Below are 21867 nucleotides of genomic sequence, written 5' to 3'. Positions count from 1 at the left end.
ACTCTGGTAGTATGTTCATGTGACAGTTTGCTGCTTATTAACGTAATCTGTTAGCACCACACCATGGCAGTATCAAAATATGTTCAGCTTCACTTTGCCTGATGATGGTTGAAACTTCGCGTTATTCGGTGGTGATGAATTCACATGTTGCCCCTGGTTGCTCTGCCCGAGTGTCTCTGGGGTATAGTGATACGTGCATCATTCGTCCTTGCTAATTAAGTGACTAAGGTATTCATATGGACTGGCCTGAAGCAGTTGCAACACTTGCGATGCTACCTCGGTTCAGGAGGTGTGGATGTGAGCAGTCGCGGAAAATTAGACTTTGTCACGTTCAAAATGATATTTAAAACAGGTCTGTGACTGATTTTCAACATTTCTACTATCGCCTCGATTGTGATACGTCGGTCTTCCAGCAGTAGGGTCTCAAGCTCTCTTGGGATTACTGGTCCTCCAAAGAGAGATGATCCTTCACATCGTTCTTCGTCGTTCAGTATGATCACACTGAAACTGTATGCGCTACTAGTCATTGCGTCACATGCTGGTAAACTGTGATTCAACACCGCCATCAACTGAGCATACTAAATGTCTTTTTCCAAAGTTGTTTCACAGAGGAAGATTGCACTGTAGTTCCTTCTCTAGATTGTCGCACAGATGACAAAATGGTAGATATCGAAATAGACGACAGAGGGATAGAGAAACAATTAAAATCGCTCAAAAGAGGAAAGGCCTCTGGACCTGATGGGATACCAGTTTAATTTTACACAGAGTACGCGAAGGAACTTGCCCCCCTTCTTGCAGCGGTGTACCGTAGGTCTCTAGAAGACCGTAGCGTTCCAAAGGATTGGAAAAGGGCACAGGTCATCCCCGTTTTCAAGAAGGGACGTCGAACAGATGTGCAGAACTATAGACCTATATCTCTAACGTCGATCAGTTGCAGGATTTTGGAACACGTATTGTGTTCGAGTATAATGACTTTTCTGGAGACTAGAAATCTACCCTGTAGGAATCAGCATGGGTTTCGAAAAAGACGGTCATGTGAAACCCAGCTCGCGCTATTCGTCCACGAGACTCAGAGGGCCATAGACACGGGTTCACAGGTAGATGCGGTGTTTCTTGACTTCCGCAAGGCGTTCGATACAGTTCCCCACAGTCGTTTAATGAACAAAGTAAGAGCATATGGACTATCAGACCAATTGTGTGATTGGATTGAGGAGTTCCTAGATAACAGAACGCAGCATGTTATTCTCAATGGAGAGAAGTCTTCCGAAGTAAGAGTGATTTCAGGTGTGCCGCAGGGGAGTGTCATAGGACCGTTGCTATTCACAATATACATAAATGACCTGGTGGATGACATCGGAAGTTCACTGAGGCTTTTTGCAGATGATGCTGTGGTGTACCGAGAGGTTGTAACAATGGAAAATTGTACTGAAATGCAGGAGGATCTGCAGCGAATTGACGCATGGTGCAGGGAATGGCAATTGAATCTCAATGTAGACAAGTGTAATGTGCTGCGAACATACAGAAAGATAGATCCTTTATCATTTAGCTACAAAATAGCAGGTCAGCAACTGGAAGCAGTTAATACCATAAATTAACTGGGAGTACGCATTAGGAGTGATTTAAAATGGAATGGTCATATAATGTTGATCGTCGGTAAAGCAGATGCCAGACTGAGATTCATTGGAAGAATCCTAAGGAAATGCAATCCGAAAACAAAGGAAGTAGGTTACAGTACGCTTGTTCGCCCACTGCTTGAATACTGCTCAGCAGTGTGGGATCCGTACCAGATAGGGTTGATAGAAGAGATAGAGAAGATCCAACGGAGAGAAGCGCGCTTCGTTACAGGATCATTTAGTAATCGCGAAAGCGTCACGGAGATGATAGATAAACTCCAGTGGAAGACTCTGCAGGAGAGACGCTCAGTAGCTCGGTACGGGCTTTTATTGAAGTTTCGAGAACATACCTTCACCGAAGAGTCAAGCAGTATATTGCTCCCTCCTACGTATATCTCGCGAAGAGACCATGAGGATAAAATCAGAGAGATTAGAGCCCACACAGAGGCATACCGACAATCCTTCTTTCCACGAACAATACGAGACTGGAATAGAAGGGAGAACCGATAGAGGTACTGAAGGTACCCTCCGCCACACACCGTCAGGTGGCTTGCGGAGTATGGATGTAGATGTAGATGTAGATGTAGTTGTTGCCGCGTAGTTCCGCTTCAAATGGAGTAAATGAATGACTGCACGGCTCTCCACTCTGTAACAGTCGGCTGCACCATTTTATTTTGACTCCTCAGGCAGCGTGCTACGGTGCTGTGCTGTGGTGCACGGACTTCAGTGTGTACCAGCAGTGCCGACATGTACCCTGGAAGGCCCAACGGTACTGACCGGCCGCCGTGTCATCCTCAGCCCACAGGCGTGACTGGATGTCTTTTTTCACGGCTTCAAAATTATGGAAAGGCCTTTGGAGGGTTCGGGACTGTATGGAGGATGTGTAAGGGCTTCCAAGCGAAACTACTGCAGTGTGCTCGAAAGAACCTCGCAATATGTGTCCGGGCAACATGATTCCGCAGGTAACTGCAAACATTTTTCTGTGAACGCATCAACGCTCTTGTTTCACAGTGGGATGAATGTATTACCAGTTACGGTGACTTATTTTGAAATAATAAACAGTTTGTTTAGCTTTATTTAACCCGTCTCGTTTTCATTTGACTGCCCATCATACGTATCTCTCTCTTCTCAGCGATCACAGGCCCTGTAGACCACGCGCTGCGTCAACGATCTGCTTCCAACGCCTTCTATCTCTCGCAGCCACTTTCCACCCTGCGGTAATTCCTAATGCTGTGATGTCCATCTCTATGTCATCTTTCCACCTTGTACGCGGTCGGCCCAATGGTCTTGTTGCCTGGAGAGTTCCTTCAAATGCCTTCTTGGCGATTCTGCTGTTTTCCATTCTGGCCACATGTCCAGCCCATTGCAGTCTCCTACTTTTTAATTTCTGGATGACAGTGGGTTGCTTCATTAACTGATAAATTTCATTGTTCTTTCGAATTCTCCATACGCCATTCTCCAACACAGGTCCCCAGATTTTTCTCATTACTATTCTTTCAAAAACATTCAGTTTTTCTCTTTCATTCTTTGTAAGCTCCAGCTTTCTGAACCGTACAGTACTATGGGGCAGATAATAGTGTTGTATATCTTCATTTTTGTGGTGATTGACAATGCTTTACTTTTGAGTGGGCTGATTAGTGAGTACAGACATCTTGACCCAGAGACTATTCTTTCATTTATATCCATTCTTATGATATTTTAACTGTTGAAAGGTGATCCAAGGTATTTAAACTGGAGAACTTTTCTGAATGTAGAATGTTGGTCAATTTCAAAGTAAGGATTTGGGTTTATGACTCGACCTATTTCCATATATTCGGTTTTCTCTTGGCTAATCAAAAGCCCGATTTTGCTAGCACTCTGCCTGAGAGATCTGTACATGTCTTTCAGTTCTTCTACAGTTTCACTCAGCAACACTATATCATCTGCATAAGCCAGGAGTTTTACTTCACTGTGTTCGAATTGGAGACCATTGTATATATGTAAATTACTCTCCCGAACCACTTTCTCTAATGCAAGGTTGAAGAGGACACATGAAAGAGCGTCTCCCTGTCGTAAGCCTGTTTTAATTGGAAAGGTGGGGGATATGGATCCTCTTAACTTCACTGCTGCCTGGCACCCAACCATGCACAGTATCATCCTAATGATTTTACTGGGTATACTAAATTCTCGTAAGGTGTTGTAGAGGCTACTTTTGTGGATGCTGTCGTAGGCTCGCTGGAAGTCAATGAAGAGACAGTGGATGTCTTTGTTAAATTCCCAGTATTTCTCAAAGGGCTGTCGTATAGTAAACAAATTATCAGTTGTGGAGCTGTTTGTTCGAAATCCAGCCTGGTAATCTTGTTTTAGATTTTTCCAGAGTGGTCACTGACAGGATTTTGTATGTTATGTTCAGCAAACTGATTCCTCGGTACTTTCCACATTTCATTCTGTTTCCTTTCTTGTGTATGGGACAAATTATTGCAGTTTTCCAATCTTCAGGCAGCGTTTCAGTTTTCCAGATCATTGTGATAAGGTTATAAATTTCTTTATGTAGTTTGCTTCCGCCCTCTTTTAACATCTCTGCTGATATCTGGTCCTCGCCTGCTGCCTCGTTGTTTTTGAGCTTTTGAATGGAGTGGATCACTTCCTATTCTGTGATTCTACATGCTGTCACTCTCAGACATTGAGTAATTGAAGGTTATGTGCGGATCAGTGCAATTTAACATTTCTGAGAAACACTCTTTCCATCTTTCTAGGATACCTTCCAGCTGCGTTAGCATATTTTGATTTTTATCTTTTATGAATAGGTTTTCACGTTGATAACCTCTTTTACTTTCCTTTGTATACTGAAACAACTTCTTTGAGTTTCCATTCCTACTTTCCACTTCTATAGATTCTAGGACTCCAGTTAGATATTTCCTTTTCTCTGTTCGCAGAACTCTTGCTGTTTCTCTTCTAACCGCATTGAACGTCTCCCTCCTGTCCTCACTCTCCTTATTATGCAGCCATAGCATCCTGGCTTCTTTCCTCCTTTCCACAGCTCTCTGACACTTTTCGTTGAACCATTTCTGTTTCTTCGTTTTCTTTTTCTTGCCCAGTGTTTTTTCCGCTGCATCGGTTACTACAATCTTTATTCTTTCCCAAGCCTTCTCGACACTATTTTCCTCCTCAGCTTCTTGCAATGCTGTAAATCGGTTATTTATTTCAATCACATTGGCTTCTGTAACAGTCAGTTCCTTCAGTCGTTCGATGTCTAAATTAGGTTTTGGTGTGGCTTTTGGTTGTAGATTCCAAATCATCTTGATTTTCATCTTTCCTACCACTAGCAAATGATCCGAGCCAATTACAGGAAATGGTAATCCAAAATATTACTCAGAAAGCTTGGAAACTGTTTGGTGGCAGCCCCATGACCAAGCTTAACCTGCGCAGCGCTCGTAACGCTGCCAGGGGATTCTATACCTACTGGCTCAAATCAACGATTTGCCTCGGATAATGGATTCAAAGGAAACGGACATAGGCTATGGAACAGGAATTAGCGAGATAGAAACAAGAAACAGTGCTTCACATTTGGGACGTGGAACGTTCGTAGTTAGTTCAAATGGCTCTGAGCACTATGGGACTCAACTGCTGTGGTCATAAGTCCCCTAGAACTTAGAACTACTTAAACCTAACTAACCTAAGGACATCACACACATCCATGCCCGAGGCAGGATTCGAACCTGCGACCGTAGCGGTCGTGCGGTTCCAGACTGTAGCGCCGTTAACCGCTCGGCCACTCTGGCCGGCGAACGTTCGTAGTCTTAATAAACCAGCTGCAGCAGCGACTTTGATATCTGAACTAAAAAAATACAAGATAGACACTGTAGCTCTACAGGAAGTTAGGTGGCTTGGAGAAGGGACGCTCACGGAGGATAATTGTGTCATTTTTTATGGGGGGGGGGGAATGAAAAACATCATGAATGTGGTACTGAATTTGCTGTTAAAAACAGGATTGTTAATTGGGTTAAGGAATTTCATCCCATTAAAAAATGAGTGTCTTACATAACAATCAACACCAGTGGCACGATACAACACTCATAAATGTCCATGCACCGACTGAAGATTCAACTGAGGATGAGAAAGATGAGTACTATGAAGAATTAGAGAGAGCAGTCGAAAGTATTCCAACAAGAAATATGAGAATTATCTTAGCGGACTTCACTGGAAAAATAGGTAAAGAGGATACGTTCATCCCAACAATAGGACAACATAGTAAGCACTCGACCACAAACGAAAATGGATTAAAAATGATCAACTTTGCACTGTCAAAGAATATGAGAATTTGCTTGACGATGTTCCCTCACAAAGATATACACAAAGGTACATGGTGCTCTCCAGATGGCAAAACAGTAAATCAGATTGACCATGTTATGACAGATCAATGTTTCACTCCATTTATAAGAGACGTCAGAACGTATAGAGGAGCTGAAATTGGCTCTGATCATCATACGTATGGATGCACAAAATGGACATTGTTAAATGCGGTCTGTGTACGAAACGAAAAGTGTTGCCTCCATCAGTTAGTTCGTGGATCTCGGCGGAAAACCAAATATAATCTTTTTCAAAAACTGCCAAAATTGTTCCACGTTGCCATGTAGTTCGAGTTTCTTGTACAGATTCATTCATTTCGATACTGTCGAGTAATAGTGCCTGATACTTTAAAGTCTGTACATATGACGAACACCCACAAAGCGTCGCAGCACTCACCAGATGGATCAGTGAAGCTGCGCAAGCGCAGCGCCAGCCGCTGCCCGCAGCGTGAGGAAGTGTAGTGCGCGATTCGGCCGTCGGGGAGCGCCGGTCTCGGCGGCGGCGCGTCGCAGTAGGTGGCGTTGCAGACGCACACGAAGCTCGAGTAGTTGTACCAGCGCGCCGCGCAGGGCTGACCTCCTTCCAATCTGATGCCGGCACCGGACGCAAACCATACTGCGACATACCACACATACTGGCTGAGATGCCCTCCACAAACAAATTACATTTCAGATTCGTACACTTTTCAGATAAAACTGTATAGATATCTTTTCACATTTCAAACATCTATGACGTATATATGCAGTCTGAAGCGACAAATGAAAGTTGCTACCTAGGTTGGGACTCGAACCCAGGTCTCCTGCTCACTAGGCAGATATGCTAACCATTACGCCACCTTGACATAGTAGCTATGCACAGCTGCATGGACACCCCAAGCACACCTTCGTTCTACATCCAGACTGCTGTTCACACCTAAGCCCACTTGGTAATCCCCATAAACTCGAAGAGTGTTGCAGAAGCTCTCCAACTGCACTCGAATAGCACCTCAGCATCGAACGAAACAGGAGAACGTGCCTGAAATTCATGCATAGGAACCTTACACATATAAAGCTATATGGTTCTAGAGATCTTCAATAAATAAACTTTGTTATGCACCATTCCACAATACAGAAACAATTTAGTTTTAAATACACGTGATAAATAGACATCAGTGATGCCAACGACCATATTGATTGCATCAGTGGTAATTGCAGACCACTTGTATCACAAACTGAAATTTATCTCACAATTAGCCGGTCGGAGTTACCGTGCGGTTCTAGGCACTACAGTCTGGAGCCGCGTGACCGCTACGGTCGCAGGTTCGAATCCTGCCTCGGGCATGGATGTGTGTGATCTCCTTAGGTTAGTTAGGTTTAAGTAGTTCTAAGTTCTAGGGGACTGATGACCTAAGATGTTAAGTCCCATAGTTCTCAGAGCCAAGCCATTATCTTACAAATAAAGGAAAATCCTGCAGGAATCGTAGTTCTAAAGGTTGTCTGTGTCAAAAGGGACATCAGTGTTCACTATCCTGTCCATGCAAAGTCGGTTAGATACAGTGCACACACTCGGGACATGAATTGAGGAGAAAACTGTTTGTGTCCTTTTCCAAGGAACCATCACAGCATTTTCCTTAAGCTGTTTGGAGAAATCACAGAAAAACTGAAGCTCGATTACTGCATAGGAATTTACTGTATATCACATGCACCAAAGTATGAAATCTTGTCACATCTATTTAAACATACTGGAATACCCAGGAGGGATCGAAATGAATACATGCACTCTAATCATATAAATACAGAATGATACTCTCTCAGTGTTATCTACTGTAGAGTCCTTAACTGTAGACTGTGTTTCTGATAGGTCAACTTCACATCACTTGTGGACTTCGAATTGCCAATGTGTTCCAAGGGTCCGTTTCTACACTGCTGGCCTTTTTGCCTGTGCAAGTGAACTAGACTAGATAGCAGCTGGCACCCCTATGACTTGGTTACAGTCATTGTGGATGCAGCTCTGTAGCCACTGTGGTTGTAGCTATCTACACTCCTGGAAATGGAAAAAAGAACACATTGACACCGGTGTGTCAGACCCACCATACTTGCTCCGGACACTGCGAGAGGGCTGTACAAGCAATGATCACACGCACGGCACAGCGGACACACCAAGAACCGCGGTGTTGGCCGTCGAATGGCGCTAGCTGCGCAGCATTTGTGCACCGCCGCCGTCAGTGTCAGCCAGTTTGCCGTGGCATACGGAGCTCCATCGCAGTCTTTAACACTGGTAGCATGCCGCGACAGCGTGGACGTGAACCGTATGTGCAGTTGACGGACTTTGAGCGAGGGCGTATAGTGGGCATGCGGGAGGCCGGGTGGACGTACCGCCGAATTGCTCAACACGTGGGGCGTGAGGTCTCCACAGTACATCGATGTTGTCGCCAGTGGTCGGCGGAAGGTGCACGTGCCCGTCGACCTGGGACCGGACCGCAGCGACGCACGGATGCACGCCAAGACCGTACGATCCTACGCAGTGCCGTAGGGGACCGCACCGCCACTTCCCAGCAAATCAGGGACACTGTTGCTCCTGGGGTATCGGCGAGGACCATTCGCAACCGTCTCCATGAAGCTGGGCTACGGTCCCGCACACCGTTAGGCCGTCTTCCGCTCACGCCCCAACATCGTGAAGCCCGTCTCCAGTGGTGTCGCGACAGGCGTGAATGGAGGGACGAATGGAGACGTGTCGTCTTCAGCTATGAGAGTCGCTTCTGCCTTGGTGCCAATGATGGTCGTATGCGTGTTTGGCGCCATGCACGTGAGCGCCACAATCAGGACTGCATACGACCGAGGCACACAGGGCCAACACCCGGCATCATGGTGTGGGGAGCGATCTCCTACACTGGCCGTACACCACTGGTGATCGTCGAGGGGACACTGAATAGTGCACGGTACATCCAAACCGTCATCGAACTCATCGTTCTACCATTCCTAGACCGGCAAGGGAACTTGCTGTTCCAACAGGACAATGCACGTCCGCATGTATCCCGTGCCACCCAACGTGCTCTAGAAGGTGTAAGTCAACTACCCTGGCCAGCAAGATCTCCGGATCTGTCCCCCATTGAGCATGTTTGGGACTGGATGAAGCGTCGTCTCACGCGGTCTGCACGTCCAGCACGAACGCTGGTCCAACTGAGGCGCCAGGTGGAAATGGCATGGCAAGCTGTTCCACAGGACTACATCCAGCATCTCTACGATCGTCTCCATGGGAGAATAGCAGCCTGCACTGCTGCGGAAGGTGGATATACACTGTACTAGTGCCGACATTGTGCATGCTCTGTTGCCTGTGTCTATGTGCCTGTGGTTCTGTCAGTGTGATCATGTGATGTATCTGACCCCAGGAATGTGTCAATAAAGTTTCCCCTTCCTGGGACAATGAATTCACGGTGTTCTTATTTCAATTTCCAGGAGTGTACTTCCAGTATGAGCCAGCTTTGACCTTGAGTATCAGATTACACTAATAAGCACACCCAGTGTCAGGTTATCCAGTTGGACTCCTTGGGCTCACCCCCACAGCCTGTACCATGCAATTAGTACCTCACTACAAAAGTGCTACACCTAATGACTGAGAAAAACTGTCTAAAAACTAAAAGAGCATGTAGTACTTGATAATGGCTAATGGTACTAGTAAGAAATACACAGCCATTAAACAGTGTTAAAAACCTACAGTTGGATATCTTCAAGCTGTAAGTAAAAGAGCTGGCAAAAGAAAAAAGAAAAGTGTATTAAAACCATACAGTTATCTTCTGATGAGGATTTTCATAACTTTCCCTGAAATCAAAGAAGACTGTCAACACACCAAGAAGATTTATGTACCTCCAGCATGATGGACAGTACTTCGGCCTCTACATTCTCACTGATGTAGCGGCTGTTGTTCAGTTTGCCCTCAATACGAGGAGGTTAGATCGCAAGTTGTAGCCAGTGGCCAGAAACCATGACACCTGGCCTTAGTCCGCTATGGATATCAACAAAGCAGTCTGCCCGATTGTGATCACCAAGTAGGACAAGATCATGCAGGTCTCTTCCAAAAGCACAACATTTTGCCGAACAGTACACCAGTGATGGCATTCACATGTCTACTGTAATCTGAGTATATTGTAGTTTTCAGTTAGTGGGAGCCAACACAGTGGCAATCGTGTCATCAATCCTCAGCAGACGGCGTCGAACTGTCGATGCAGACGTGCTCACACCCGTTCCAATGTTGCATTGTCGAGCCAATACTGTGGTTTTAGTTGCTCTGTCGGTTCTGGCCATGTGGACAAGATTGCTGTCATCCCACATGCTGGCCACTTTGAGTGGTTCAAGTCTACTTGTGGCTGTGCATGACCCATTTCTGTCCACTGATCTCACACATGTGTCACTGTCATAGCAGGATTCCCTGTATGATATGCAGTGACAGTACACAAACACGTTTCCTTGACAGTAGCAAGTGGGTACTCTAGCTGCATTAAGATGGTTTTTAGTAGTCCATCATTGCGTGAATCAACCACCTTGTGTTCTTTATATGCTAGCTGATTAAACTAATCGAAATAAAAAACTCAGTAATTCAATGCAAATAGGTTTGACTACTAATAACTGCCTGATTGCACCCAGTTTACCTACTTACTACTTACTACACACTTTATCTGGAAATTCTGGATGCACTAGGATTAATTTTAAAAAATAGATGATTTATAATTTTTAGGCTCTGGTTTCAGAGCATCTATAACTCCATAATGAATCCAGTTAATTTAAATCAAATACACAAAATCATGACATTCATTATGGTTCTTTTTAAGTTTCTTATTTTCTTTACAACTCAGTTTAATATTTCCATCATCAAAACATCAAAAATTTCAGTTAATAACTATTTTCAAATATCTCTTGGGTAAAATAACTTTCAATTCATTATTGCATTCCAAAATTATTTTACAGCCTCTAATGCTACATAAAACACTTACTTTACCTCACTAATATTTTTAAACATATTAGTATTCTAACATTGTTGAGCTTGTTAAAAATCGTCTATTTATATAGAATAAAAATTTACTAACAATTTTAAAGCCATATGGCATTGTACTATAATTTTCAAGAACAAATCTTTTAACATATTGAAATAAGAATTCTTTTTTAAAATTGTTCCTTGACTAAATTTTTAGTATTTACAACATTAGTTATTTCGTTGTACTCTAATTGTATTTTATTCTTTACTTCCTCCTCATTTAATCTTATCATAGCATCACCATTAAATTTTTGAAAATTTTTACAGTTTAATGTGAATCCTTTAACCATTTATTGTCTTTTAATTCGTATGTCAATTGACCTTAAATATAACCCATTCCCACAGGATTTTCACCATTAACAATATATATACAGTGAACTGTCTGAATCAAAATATACAATTTCTCCTCCTAGTTTATCTAACATATCATATAGTCTAAGCTTGCATTTCATGTAGTGAATGTTGCTTTAAAAATATTTGTAGCTGTGTTATTTTCTACTTAATAATCCTTGAAACTGTATTTCATCTGGGCAATACTGTCATTAAAATAACTTATATCTATATTCTATAAGTGATCATCCAATGATATTTGATAAGATTTTTCTAAAAGTGTGCCGTACTATGTTCATCTCTTATTTTGACATTGTCCAAATTTTTCCATGTGGAATTCTGACATATTTTACCAATGGCGCATTTTACAGCATTTTCTTTTATCTTATGAGGATCTAAGTCAATATTCAATTCTTCTTTGACTTCTTTGACATACATGTCATCATCTTCAGAACTGTGTTTGTGGCTTTCTAGTTTTTTTTCCCCTTAAGCTTTTCCACATAATTGTTAAGCAACACGCTGCTTTACTTCTATTTCACAGACATCTAAAATTTTATTTCCTTCTACAGCTTTCTCCACTTCTTCAGTTGTCCAATTTCTAATAAAGCTTCTTTCCTCATCAATGTGATTAAGTTTATTTGTTTTCTCTTCTGCACATTTGACACACAAAGGAAACAGCAGTCTTTCATGAAACAGTCTTTCATGAAACATACTGGAAACAGTGCTTCATTTTCATTAGTCTTTATTCGTACTGGTAAAACGTGATGATACAAACGTCTTGGTGCCAATAGTTTATGTTTTTGTCTTTTGCCCATTTCCCTTCTGCACATTCCTCTTGTGCATGTTTCTCTTGTGCACATTTGACTCACAGAAGAACAACAGTCTTTCTTGAAACAGTCTTTCATAAACCGTTCTGGCAATAGTCTTTCATTTTTCTCAATCTTTCTTTGTATTGCAGAACATGATTATACAAACATCTGGTTGCCAATAGTTTATATTTTATAAATCTGTACCATTATCTTGGTTTATATATTTTATTGTATGTTTTTCAGAATAAAAATCGTAAACTTCTACATTGGGATAAAGACTACAAACGTCGAAATACATTACTTTTGTGACAACACCATCTTCTCTAGCTCGTCATATTATCATGTGTTTACAGACACCATAAAGAGCATCTCTCTGATTTAACACTTTCACAGTTTCCAGTAATTGACTTTTTTTTTAAATTTATGGTACACTGTTGAGCTAATCCATTTACCTTCCTACATCTCTACTAAATTATATTCAGCGCAACTTTCACAGTATATTTTATTTTTGCAGTTTGCAAAGAGACTAAAAATAGATGAGGAACAAAATCAACAATTACAATAACAGTTAAAATATAACGATAATGAGTGACTACAACTAAAATGTATGATATCTGATGTAATATAAATGAAGAAAGAAAAGGTTATTTACACTGCCACATCGAAGCAGTATGCCAAGGAACATTATTTTAAAGTTGTTGCTGCATTGTCTGAAAACCATCTTCCAGGAAGGTTTTCTAATTATAATAGTCACTGACCTAATCAAGATAAAATATTGTATGGCAGAAAATACGAATTTATTTAATGGAAATAATATTTAGTTTAATCTAGTAAATGTTTCTTAATTTATTTATAAGTTCCAGAGTGAGGTTTCACCCCTTCTGAGTTAACACTATAATGTATAAAGCACAAAATCTTAACTGCATGCATCTAGAAATGGTCAATTTTTATTTTCCTAATAAAAAATGGTAATGTATGGAGAGCCTACAAACTCTAAAAGTTAACAAACCAGAAGCTGGAGCAAAGCACCTAGGAATGAAAGAACATTCTAAACTAGACCAACAACAAACTATTAATCACCTCTCTGTGACTAATGCACCTTTGGTGCATGATCTTACTAACAATAATCATAATGTAACAGACACAATGAGGAGAATGAAGTAAAAGCTAAAACACGACAACTTATTCAGATGATTCATCTTATGTGTAAAAAATAAGTTTTTGGCAATTATATGAATCGTATTCAATAAATGAAATGTATGGATATTATCCTGATTATATTTAAAAGGGAAATCCATGTGGAGAAGCTGTACGGAAAAATCTAATTCCAGGATATTATAAATTATCTGAAAACTTCATTAGAGAATTTCATGATAAATTAAATTGGGACTATACAGGATGAGTCACTAACAATTGGCACCTAGAATAACTGCGAATGTATGATAGTAGCTGAAATGTTTGTGTGACAAAAGTTGCATAGAGCAAGAGGGGCAATAATATAACGTTGGCTTTTGTTGCTACGTTCGGTTGCGTCAGAGATATGAAGGTCAACTTTGTTTCTTTTTTAAATGGGATGCTGTAGTGTGGTACTTATTTTCTGATAGCGGCTATTGAGACGAATCCAATGACGTGTAACAGTAAGGCCTTTGAAGGTCAATGAAGGTCAAAAAGGTGACATGAACGTCCATTTACAAAAGGTGTTCGAAATGATGACCATTGGTATCTGCACAATGCTGGAATCTTCTTATTGTCGGGTTCATCTAAACTGGTGGCTGTCCGACCTTTGCTTAACGTGATTCAGAATAATAAAGACCTTCAGTTCAGTAACAATAACTTTATTGCGAGCGCGTATCTGACGACGCCCGGCATGCATGGACTGATCGGAGTTACAAAATTTGCTTCCGGCCTCTACAGAAGGATCCTTAATCCTGGAAAAACTTCCGTAGTTATTGGAGAGAAAACAGTACTCGTCCACACAAGCCAGGAAGCACGGAACAACTCAGACGTCGTGTACAGTAATTACGACCGCACAGCACTGCACTGACACACGCGCACAGACCACACACACACACACACACACACACACACACACACACCGGTGAGCTTGAATTAGCGCGCGGCAGCGTCGCTACATCAGCCCCCCGGGCGGAAGCGGAGCGTCGGCGTCGAGATACCGCGTCGGAAAGTGCACTCGACGTCCAGAGCGGGTCGTCCGCGTCGGAGGAGGAGGAACAGCGTCAGGAGGCGGATGTTGTGCTGCGTTGGGCGGCGGATGTTGAAGAGCCGGCGCCGGAGATGTGGCGTCAGTGTCTGGAACAGCGGTAGTTGGCTGCCTACGACGAGGTGCCGCTAGTCGAGTGTCAGGAAAAACATACGCAGGTTTAACCCGATTCAACGCAACAGTCGTGGTTTTGCCGTTCACTAGAATATCCATGGTGTGGGTACTGCGCCGTAGCACTTCCTATGGACCAGGATAAAGAGCTTGTGGAGGCGGTTTAACGCCCTCGGTGCGAAGCATGACGTAACGACATTGTTCCAGGTTCTGGTGCCGAAAAGTGGGCGGCTTGCCATGACGTGTGGCTTTCGGAGGGCGAATCTTTGATACGTGGTCCCTCAAGAAATCCGGCTGGCCAGTAGCAACTGTCTCTGTGAAATCAGCGTCTACAAACTCACCAAGAATGCGCAGTGTTTCTACATAAACCAGTTCTGCCGCTGACGACCCCAGGTCTGGTTTGAAAGTCGCCCGTAAGCCTAATAAGACCACTGGTAGTGCGATTGTCCAGGTTTCTCCGTGGCACATCAGCGCGGCCTTCAAACAACGGTGCCAGCGTTCGATCATTCCGTTGCTTGCTGGGTGATAACTTGTGGTCTTATGGTGGGTGTAACCACAGAACTTGGCCAGCTGTGAGATTCAAATTGCCGTCCGCGGTCGGTGGTAATATTTAGTGGGCACCCAAATCTTGCCAACCGAGTCATTGCAAAAGCGGAAGCTAATGTGTCTGCTGTTACATTATCCACCGGCACTGCCTCCGGCCAACGTGTAAAACGGTCGATCATTGTAAACAGATATCTTTGTCCGTTCGAAGGTGGAAGTGGTCCGACTACATCCAAATGAACGTGGGCAAAGCGGGCGGTGGCATCAGGAAAATCGCCGATCGGTGCGTGTACATGGCGGTTAATCTTGCAGCGTTGGCACTGAAGGCAAGATCTGACCCACTCGCGGCAGTCTTTTTGCATGCCCGGCCACACGAAACGTTGCGATACTAGGCGGAATGTCGGGCGTAGCCCTGGATGGCACAATCCATGTACTGTATCAAAGGCTTGTCTTCTAAAGGCCGGCGTCAGAAAGGGACGAGGTCGGCCGCGAGAAACGTCGCAGTATAGCTGTGTATCTTCCACCGGAACATCAACGAGTTTCAGTTGCAATGCGGAAGCCGTATCTTTTACATAGGCAAGGAGTTATTCGTCGTCTCTCTGTGCCTCTGACAGTGCAGAAAAGTCTATGGTACTGTAAACACTGCTGATCCGTGATAGGCAATCCGCAACAATGTTGTCGATCCCAGAAATATGTCTAATGTCGGTAGTAAACTGGGCCATGAACTCATGGTGATGAAATTGACGGGGGGAGCAGTTGACACTATTCCGACGGAAGCCGAACGTGAGTGGCTTGTGGTCTGTACATATTGTGAAAGTTCGCGCTTCCACTTGGGGGCGGAAATACACTCCTGGAAATTGAAATAAGAACACCGTGAATTCATTGTCCCAGGAAGGGGAAACTTTATTGACACATTCCTGGGGTCAGATACATCACATGATCACACTGACAGAACCACAGGCACATAGACACAGGCAACAGAGCATGCACAATGTCGGCACTAGTACAGTGTATATCCACCTTCCGCAGCAGTGCAGGCTGCTATTCTCCCATGGAGACGATCGTAGAGATGCTGGATGTAGTCCTGTGGAACAGCTTGCCATGCCATTTCCACCTGGCGCCTCAGTTGGACCAGCGTTCGTGCTGGACGTGCAGACCGCGTGAGACGACGCTTCATCCAGTCCCAAACATGCTCAATGGGGGACAGATCCGGAGATCTTGCTGGCCAGGGTAGTTGACTTACACCTTCTAGAGCACGTTGGGTGGCACGGGATACATGCGGACGTGCATTGTCCTGTTGGAACAGCAAGTTCCCTTGCCGGTCTAGGAATGGTAGAACGATGGGTTCGATGACGGTTTGGATGTACCGTGCACTATTCAGTGTCCCCTCGACGATCACCAGTGGTGTACGGCCAGTGTAGGAGATCGCTCCCCACACCATGATGCCGGGTGTTGGCCCTGTGTGCCTCGGTCGTATGCAGTCCTGATTGTGGCGCTCACCTGCACGGCGCCAAACACGCATACGACCATCATTGGCACCAAGGCAGAAGCGACTCTCATCGCTGAAGACGACACGTCTCCATTCGTCCCTCCATTCACGCCTGTCGCGACACCACTGGAGGCGGGCTGCACGATGTTGGGGCGTGAGCGGAAGACGGCCTAACGGTGTGCGGGACCGTAGCCCAGCTTCATGGAGACGGTTGCGAATGGTCCTCGCCGATACCCCAGGAGCAACAGTGTCCCTAATTTGCTGGGAAGTGGCGGTGCGGTCCCCTACGGCACTGCGTAGGATCCTACGGTCTTGGCGTGCATCCGTGCGTCGCTGCGGTCCGGTCCCAGGTCGACGGGCACGTGCACCTTCCGCCGACCACTGCCGACAACATCGATGTACTGTGGAGACCTCACGCCCCACGTGTTGAGCAATTCGGCGGTACGTCCACCCGGCCTCCCGCATGCCCACTATACGCCCTCGCTCAAAGTCCGTCAACTGCACATACGGTTCACGTCCACGCTGTCGCGGCATGCTACCAGTGTTAAAGACTGCGATGGAGCTCCGTATGCCACGGCAAACTGGCGGACACTGACGGCGGCGGTGCACAAATGCTGCGCAGCTAGCGCCATTCGACGGCCAACACCGTGGTTCCTGGTGTGTCCGCTGTGCCGTGCGTGTGATCATTGCTTGTACAGCCCTCTCGCAGTGTCCGGAGCAAGTATGGTGGGTCTGAAACACCGGTGTCAATGTGTTCTTTTTTCCATTTCCAGGAGTGTATTTCACTGCTTGGTATACCGCCAGGAGCTCACGGTCGTATGTGCTCCATTTTCTCTGTGTAGGCGAAAGCTTGTGGGAATAATACGCCAGTGGCTGCCATGCGTTGTCCGGCCATTGTTGTAACGCGGCTCCGATCGCCGTTTGGTTCGCGTCTACGACAATTGCTAATGGCGTGTCGAGCCGTGGGTGTGCGAGAAGCGCCGCGTCGGCCATGCTCTTCTTTGTTGCCTCGAACGTGGAACACATGTCCTCTGTCCACTGTATCAGAGACTTGCTATTTACTTCAGGGCCTGATAATGCCGCCGTCAAAGGTTCCTGCAGCTCCGCAGCGTGGGGAAGGCGTCGTTGATAAAAATTGAGATCCCCTAAAAACGACGTAATTCTTTGATCGTAGTTGGTCGGGGTAGCTGCAAGATAGCGTCCACCTTCTCGGACAGAGGAAGAGAGCCTTCAGCAGAAATCTTATGGCCGAGAAATGTCACCTCTGACTGCCCAAAAACACACTTGTCCCCGTTCAAGACGAGACCGTAAAGCTCCAATCGCTCGAAAATCTCTCGCAGATGCCGTCGGTGTTGTTCATGGTCAGCAGAGAAAACTATCACATCGTCCAGGTAGGCGAAACAAAACGGCAGCCCCTGGAGAACCGAGTCTATAAACCTTTGCCAGGTCTGAGCGGCATTGCGTAAACCGAAAGTCATAAATTTGCTTTCAGATAAACCGAAAGGCGTTATTATTGCAGTCTTTGGAATGTCGTCATCGGCCACCGGAATCTGTATACGCTTTAGCGCAGTCCAGAACTGTGAACACCGTGGCACCATGTAAAACGTGATTATAATCCCCCAGTAACGGAACGGGATATCTGTCCGGCACTGTTCTCGCGTTAAGCGCACGTTACAGTGTGTTAACTGTATGACGGCAGAGTTGAGCGGGGAGTGCGGGGAGAGGAGGAAGCACGCAGCGGCTGGCCAGGGGGGTGGAGCCGTTGGGGGGGGGGGGGGGGAGAAAAGGCACGCCTACCAGTTGCAGTGCTGGCACTACAAATTGCGCGTCATGCTTACACGAAAGCAGACGAAAGGCTTGGAAGTAAAACTCGCTTTAAATGTTGTTCGTAAACGAAACTGAAATCGTCATATATATATATATATATATATATATATATATATATATATATATATATATGTTTGTTTACTATGCGCTCACAAACCATTCATCCGATTGCAATGAAACTTTGGTTAGTTGTTCTCCGAACTGGACGCAGTGTTCGCAGGCTCGGCACAATCTTCCACACTGAATAAAATCCCGTGTCGCGAATGACAGGCTGGTTGAAATCATCGATCATTACTTCGATTTCTCCACTTCTTTTCCTAAGTTAAAAGCGAGAAAGATTTATAAGAAAATGCCTTCTGCACTGCATGTATTTTTTTTAATTTGGAAATGTATTGTAAAATGAATGTGTTTCGAAATAATACAGTAACTAGTGGTGTTTCCATACAAAGCAATACGGTAGCAAGGAAAAATGAAATATAAGGTAATTCGGACGAAATAGGGGGCTCCTTCAAAGTGATCGCGAACAAAATATCTGAAATGGAAACTCACCTTTTCTTGCCAGGCGTTTGTGGTGATACGCCAGGATGATTCTTGGAAAACTGTTTGAATCTTCCAACGCTACGCATGCTTTGTCCTGTGTATGTAGCAGCTCTCACTGAAGATTTGTAAATGGGGTGAAGCATTTTTTTCTGCTCCCTTTCCCTTTCGCAGCATTCAATCACATGCAATATAATTTTGTGAGCATCGCTACGTAATACTGGTTTCCTTCTAACTGTAGGCCTACCGGTAGGGGTTGTTGGCGACTCCCGAGATGGGCCAGCAACTGCCTCTTCACTCATTTTGATAATGTTTAACACAACTGCACAATAAAAACACGCAGAACAGTACAGCGCAAAACAATAACGAAGCAGACGACAATGGCTACCTTGTACAACACAGTCAGCTACGTAATGTATGTCGAAACTGTGTGCCTACCGAAGCCTCCCGACGTTTACCGACTTCTACCGATTCAGGACTAGGGAGAGGTCTGCCATCTAAAAGTTTACGCACTGTAGTCACCACATGGGTGCCAAGCTCCACCCTTCTTCGGAACAAGATGTAATTCGGAGGACCACGGGCTCTTAGATGGCCGCATTATGCCCTCGCGAATCATGGCGTCAAATTCTGCCTTCGCTATCTTCAATCGGTCCGGAGCGAGACGCTTAGTTCGGCACGCTACTGGCGGACCATCAGTCGTTTGAATGTGATGCACCGTGTCATGTGGTATGAACCTGGGAGCGCCTGGCGGCCTCCTCAAGTTCGGATAGTTAAGCAGTAATTCAGTGTACCCACCCTCCGTAGCATGGACCAACTTGGCACTGTGCGTTGCGGTGTTGCGACGGAAACCCGTGACTGCTAAGCCAGTGACGCTGTCTACCAAGCGTGCGTTCGCGACGTCCGGCAGCAGGTGGCAGTGCGCCAGGAGGTCAGCCTCGACGATCGCCTCCGTGACGTCAGCCACTATAAAATTCCACTCGTACGAGCGACGTAGGCCGAGATTAAGCTCCATCCTCTGTGTGCCATATGTTGCGATGGAAGAATTGTTGGCAGCCATCAGACGAAAGGCAGTTGGCGGCCGGCAACGATGTATGGCTGTTCGTGGTATGATACTCAGGTCCGATCCAGTGTCAATTAAAAACTTTACGCCGGAACTCCTGTCGGTAACGAATAGGCGTTTGGAGGATAACTGACAGTCGGTTGCGCCTATTGTCGACCGCCGGTGGTGTTTGGGTGCGAGCATGGCGATGTGCACTTTCTTGCCTCATCGCCGAATCGTCGGTGGTACCAGCACAACGGTATCTCGCCTTGCGGAGTGGTAGTACCGCTGGAAGATCTGCTTCTCGAACGCCGCCGTCTGTATCGGCTTCTTCTATTGTTGTCGTCGTCACGTGCCAGCAGCGCACTGACCTGGGCGCACAGAAGCTCAACCTTGGCCGCGAGTGAATCATGGTCGGCCCGTGCTACAGACGCGTACTGCTTGTGCTGTTGTCCAACGCCGCGACTGTGCTGACCTGAGCCGGTGTTATTGCGTCCTGAGTCCGGTCTGCTAGCTGCGCCACGTCATCCAGCGGCATGTCCGTTTGTGAGGCGATTATGGCTTTTATTTGCGGGGGCGACCTACTGCTCCACAGAGTTCTGAGCAGACTGTCTGGCACAGTAACTGTGTCAACTTTGCTGCGTAGATGTCTCAGGTATTGAGAAGGCTTCCTGTCGCCAATTTCTTCCTGTGTCAGAACCTGAAGTATCCGGTCCTCTTGTGACGCGGCCACCCGTCGAATCAACTCTGATTTTAGCCTGCCATAAGCTCCAGTCTCGGGCAGTGCTGTGATTATGTCCTGCACCTCGGCTGCGTAACGTTGGTCGAGCTGGCTCACAATCAGCGCAAATTTAGTTGCTTCGACCGTTATTCCAACGCAGCCAAAACTTGCCTCTGCCTGTGCGAACCAGAGTACCGGGTTGTCGGGCCAGAACGGCGGCAAACGGACTGCAATCCTGGAGACTGCCTGCTGTTTGGTCATTATGTGCTCGTTACTTACGTAGCTCACGCCTGCTTCTTCTTAATCACGTCGGTTTCTGCTTGGATCACGTCGGGGTCACCACTTGTCGGGTTCAGCTAAACTGGTGGCTGTCCGACCTTTGCTTAACGTGATTCAGAAGAATAAAGACCTTCAGTTCAGCAACAATAACTTTATTGCGAGCGCGTATCTGACGACGCCCGGCATGCATGGACTGATTGGAGTTACAAAATTTGCTTCCGGCCTCTACAGAAGGATCCTTAATCCTGGAAAAACTTCCGTAGTTATTGGAGAGAAAACAGTACTCGTCCACACAAGCCAGGAGTCACGGAACTACTCAGACGTCGTGTACAGTAATTACGACCGCACAGCACTGCATTGACACACGCGCACAGACCACACACACACACACACACACACACACACACACACACACACACACACCGGCGAGCTTGAATTAGCGCGCGGCAGCGTCGCTACATTATCATGGATTGGGTGGTATTCCTTACCACTCCAGCACTTATCGAAGCACATGCTCTGACAATTCTCTCTCGTTTAGCGTGCAAATAGTAAATATTCGCCGAGTAGGGCGTATCCATCTAACGTGCCATTGACATGTGAACACCATTGGACGGTTTCACAATACAACACTAACAGGAATGGTCAGACTAGTATCGTCGAATCAAGCTAATTTGAATGATGTATTCCTTCGAAGAACAAGTCATAATGCTTCTCATTTATGGAGAAAGCCAACCAATATTCAGTGAGAGCTAGAGACTTACACACTGAAAGACATCCTCAACGTACTCACCCAACATGTCATACATTTAAATATGTGTGTGAGAAATTGAGAACAAGTGGACCTTTAACACATCGGAAACATATCCAGTAAAAGAAAGTTAATAACCAGGAAACGGAAAATGGTACTCTTGCCACTGTGGTTCGAGATCCTTCTCTTAGTTCACGTCAATTTGCAAGGGAATCTGACATGAGCCAGAGTAGTGTTGTCCATTTTCTGCATCTTCATAACTAT

General features: G+C 45.3%; 1 protein-coding gene across 1 annotated transcript in view; it reads right to left on the bottom strand.

Annotated features, from left to right (window-relative positions):
* The window catches only part of LOC126162383 (lysosomal acid glucosylceramidase-like), a 193221-nt gene that overhangs the window by 151440 nt on the left and 19914 nt on the right, over positions 1-21867 (bottom strand). The window contains exon 2 of the mRNA XM_049918853.1: positions 6339-6557. Within this exon, the coding sequence (XP_049774810.1) occupies positions 6339-6557 (219 nt within the window). The remainder of the gene's footprint in view (positions 1-6338; positions 6558-21867) is intronic.

The sequence above is a fragment of the Schistocerca cancellata genome, chromosome 2, assembly GCF_023864275.1.
Source record: "Schistocerca cancellata isolate TAMUIC-IGC-003103 chromosome 2, iqSchCanc2.1, whole genome shotgun sequence".
Lineage (NCBI taxonomy): Eukaryota > Metazoa > Arthropoda > Insecta > Orthoptera > Acrididae > Schistocerca > Schistocerca cancellata.
The sequence above is the reverse complement of the archived record's forward strand: the minus strand, read 5'-3'. Positions and strand labels throughout refer to the sequence as shown.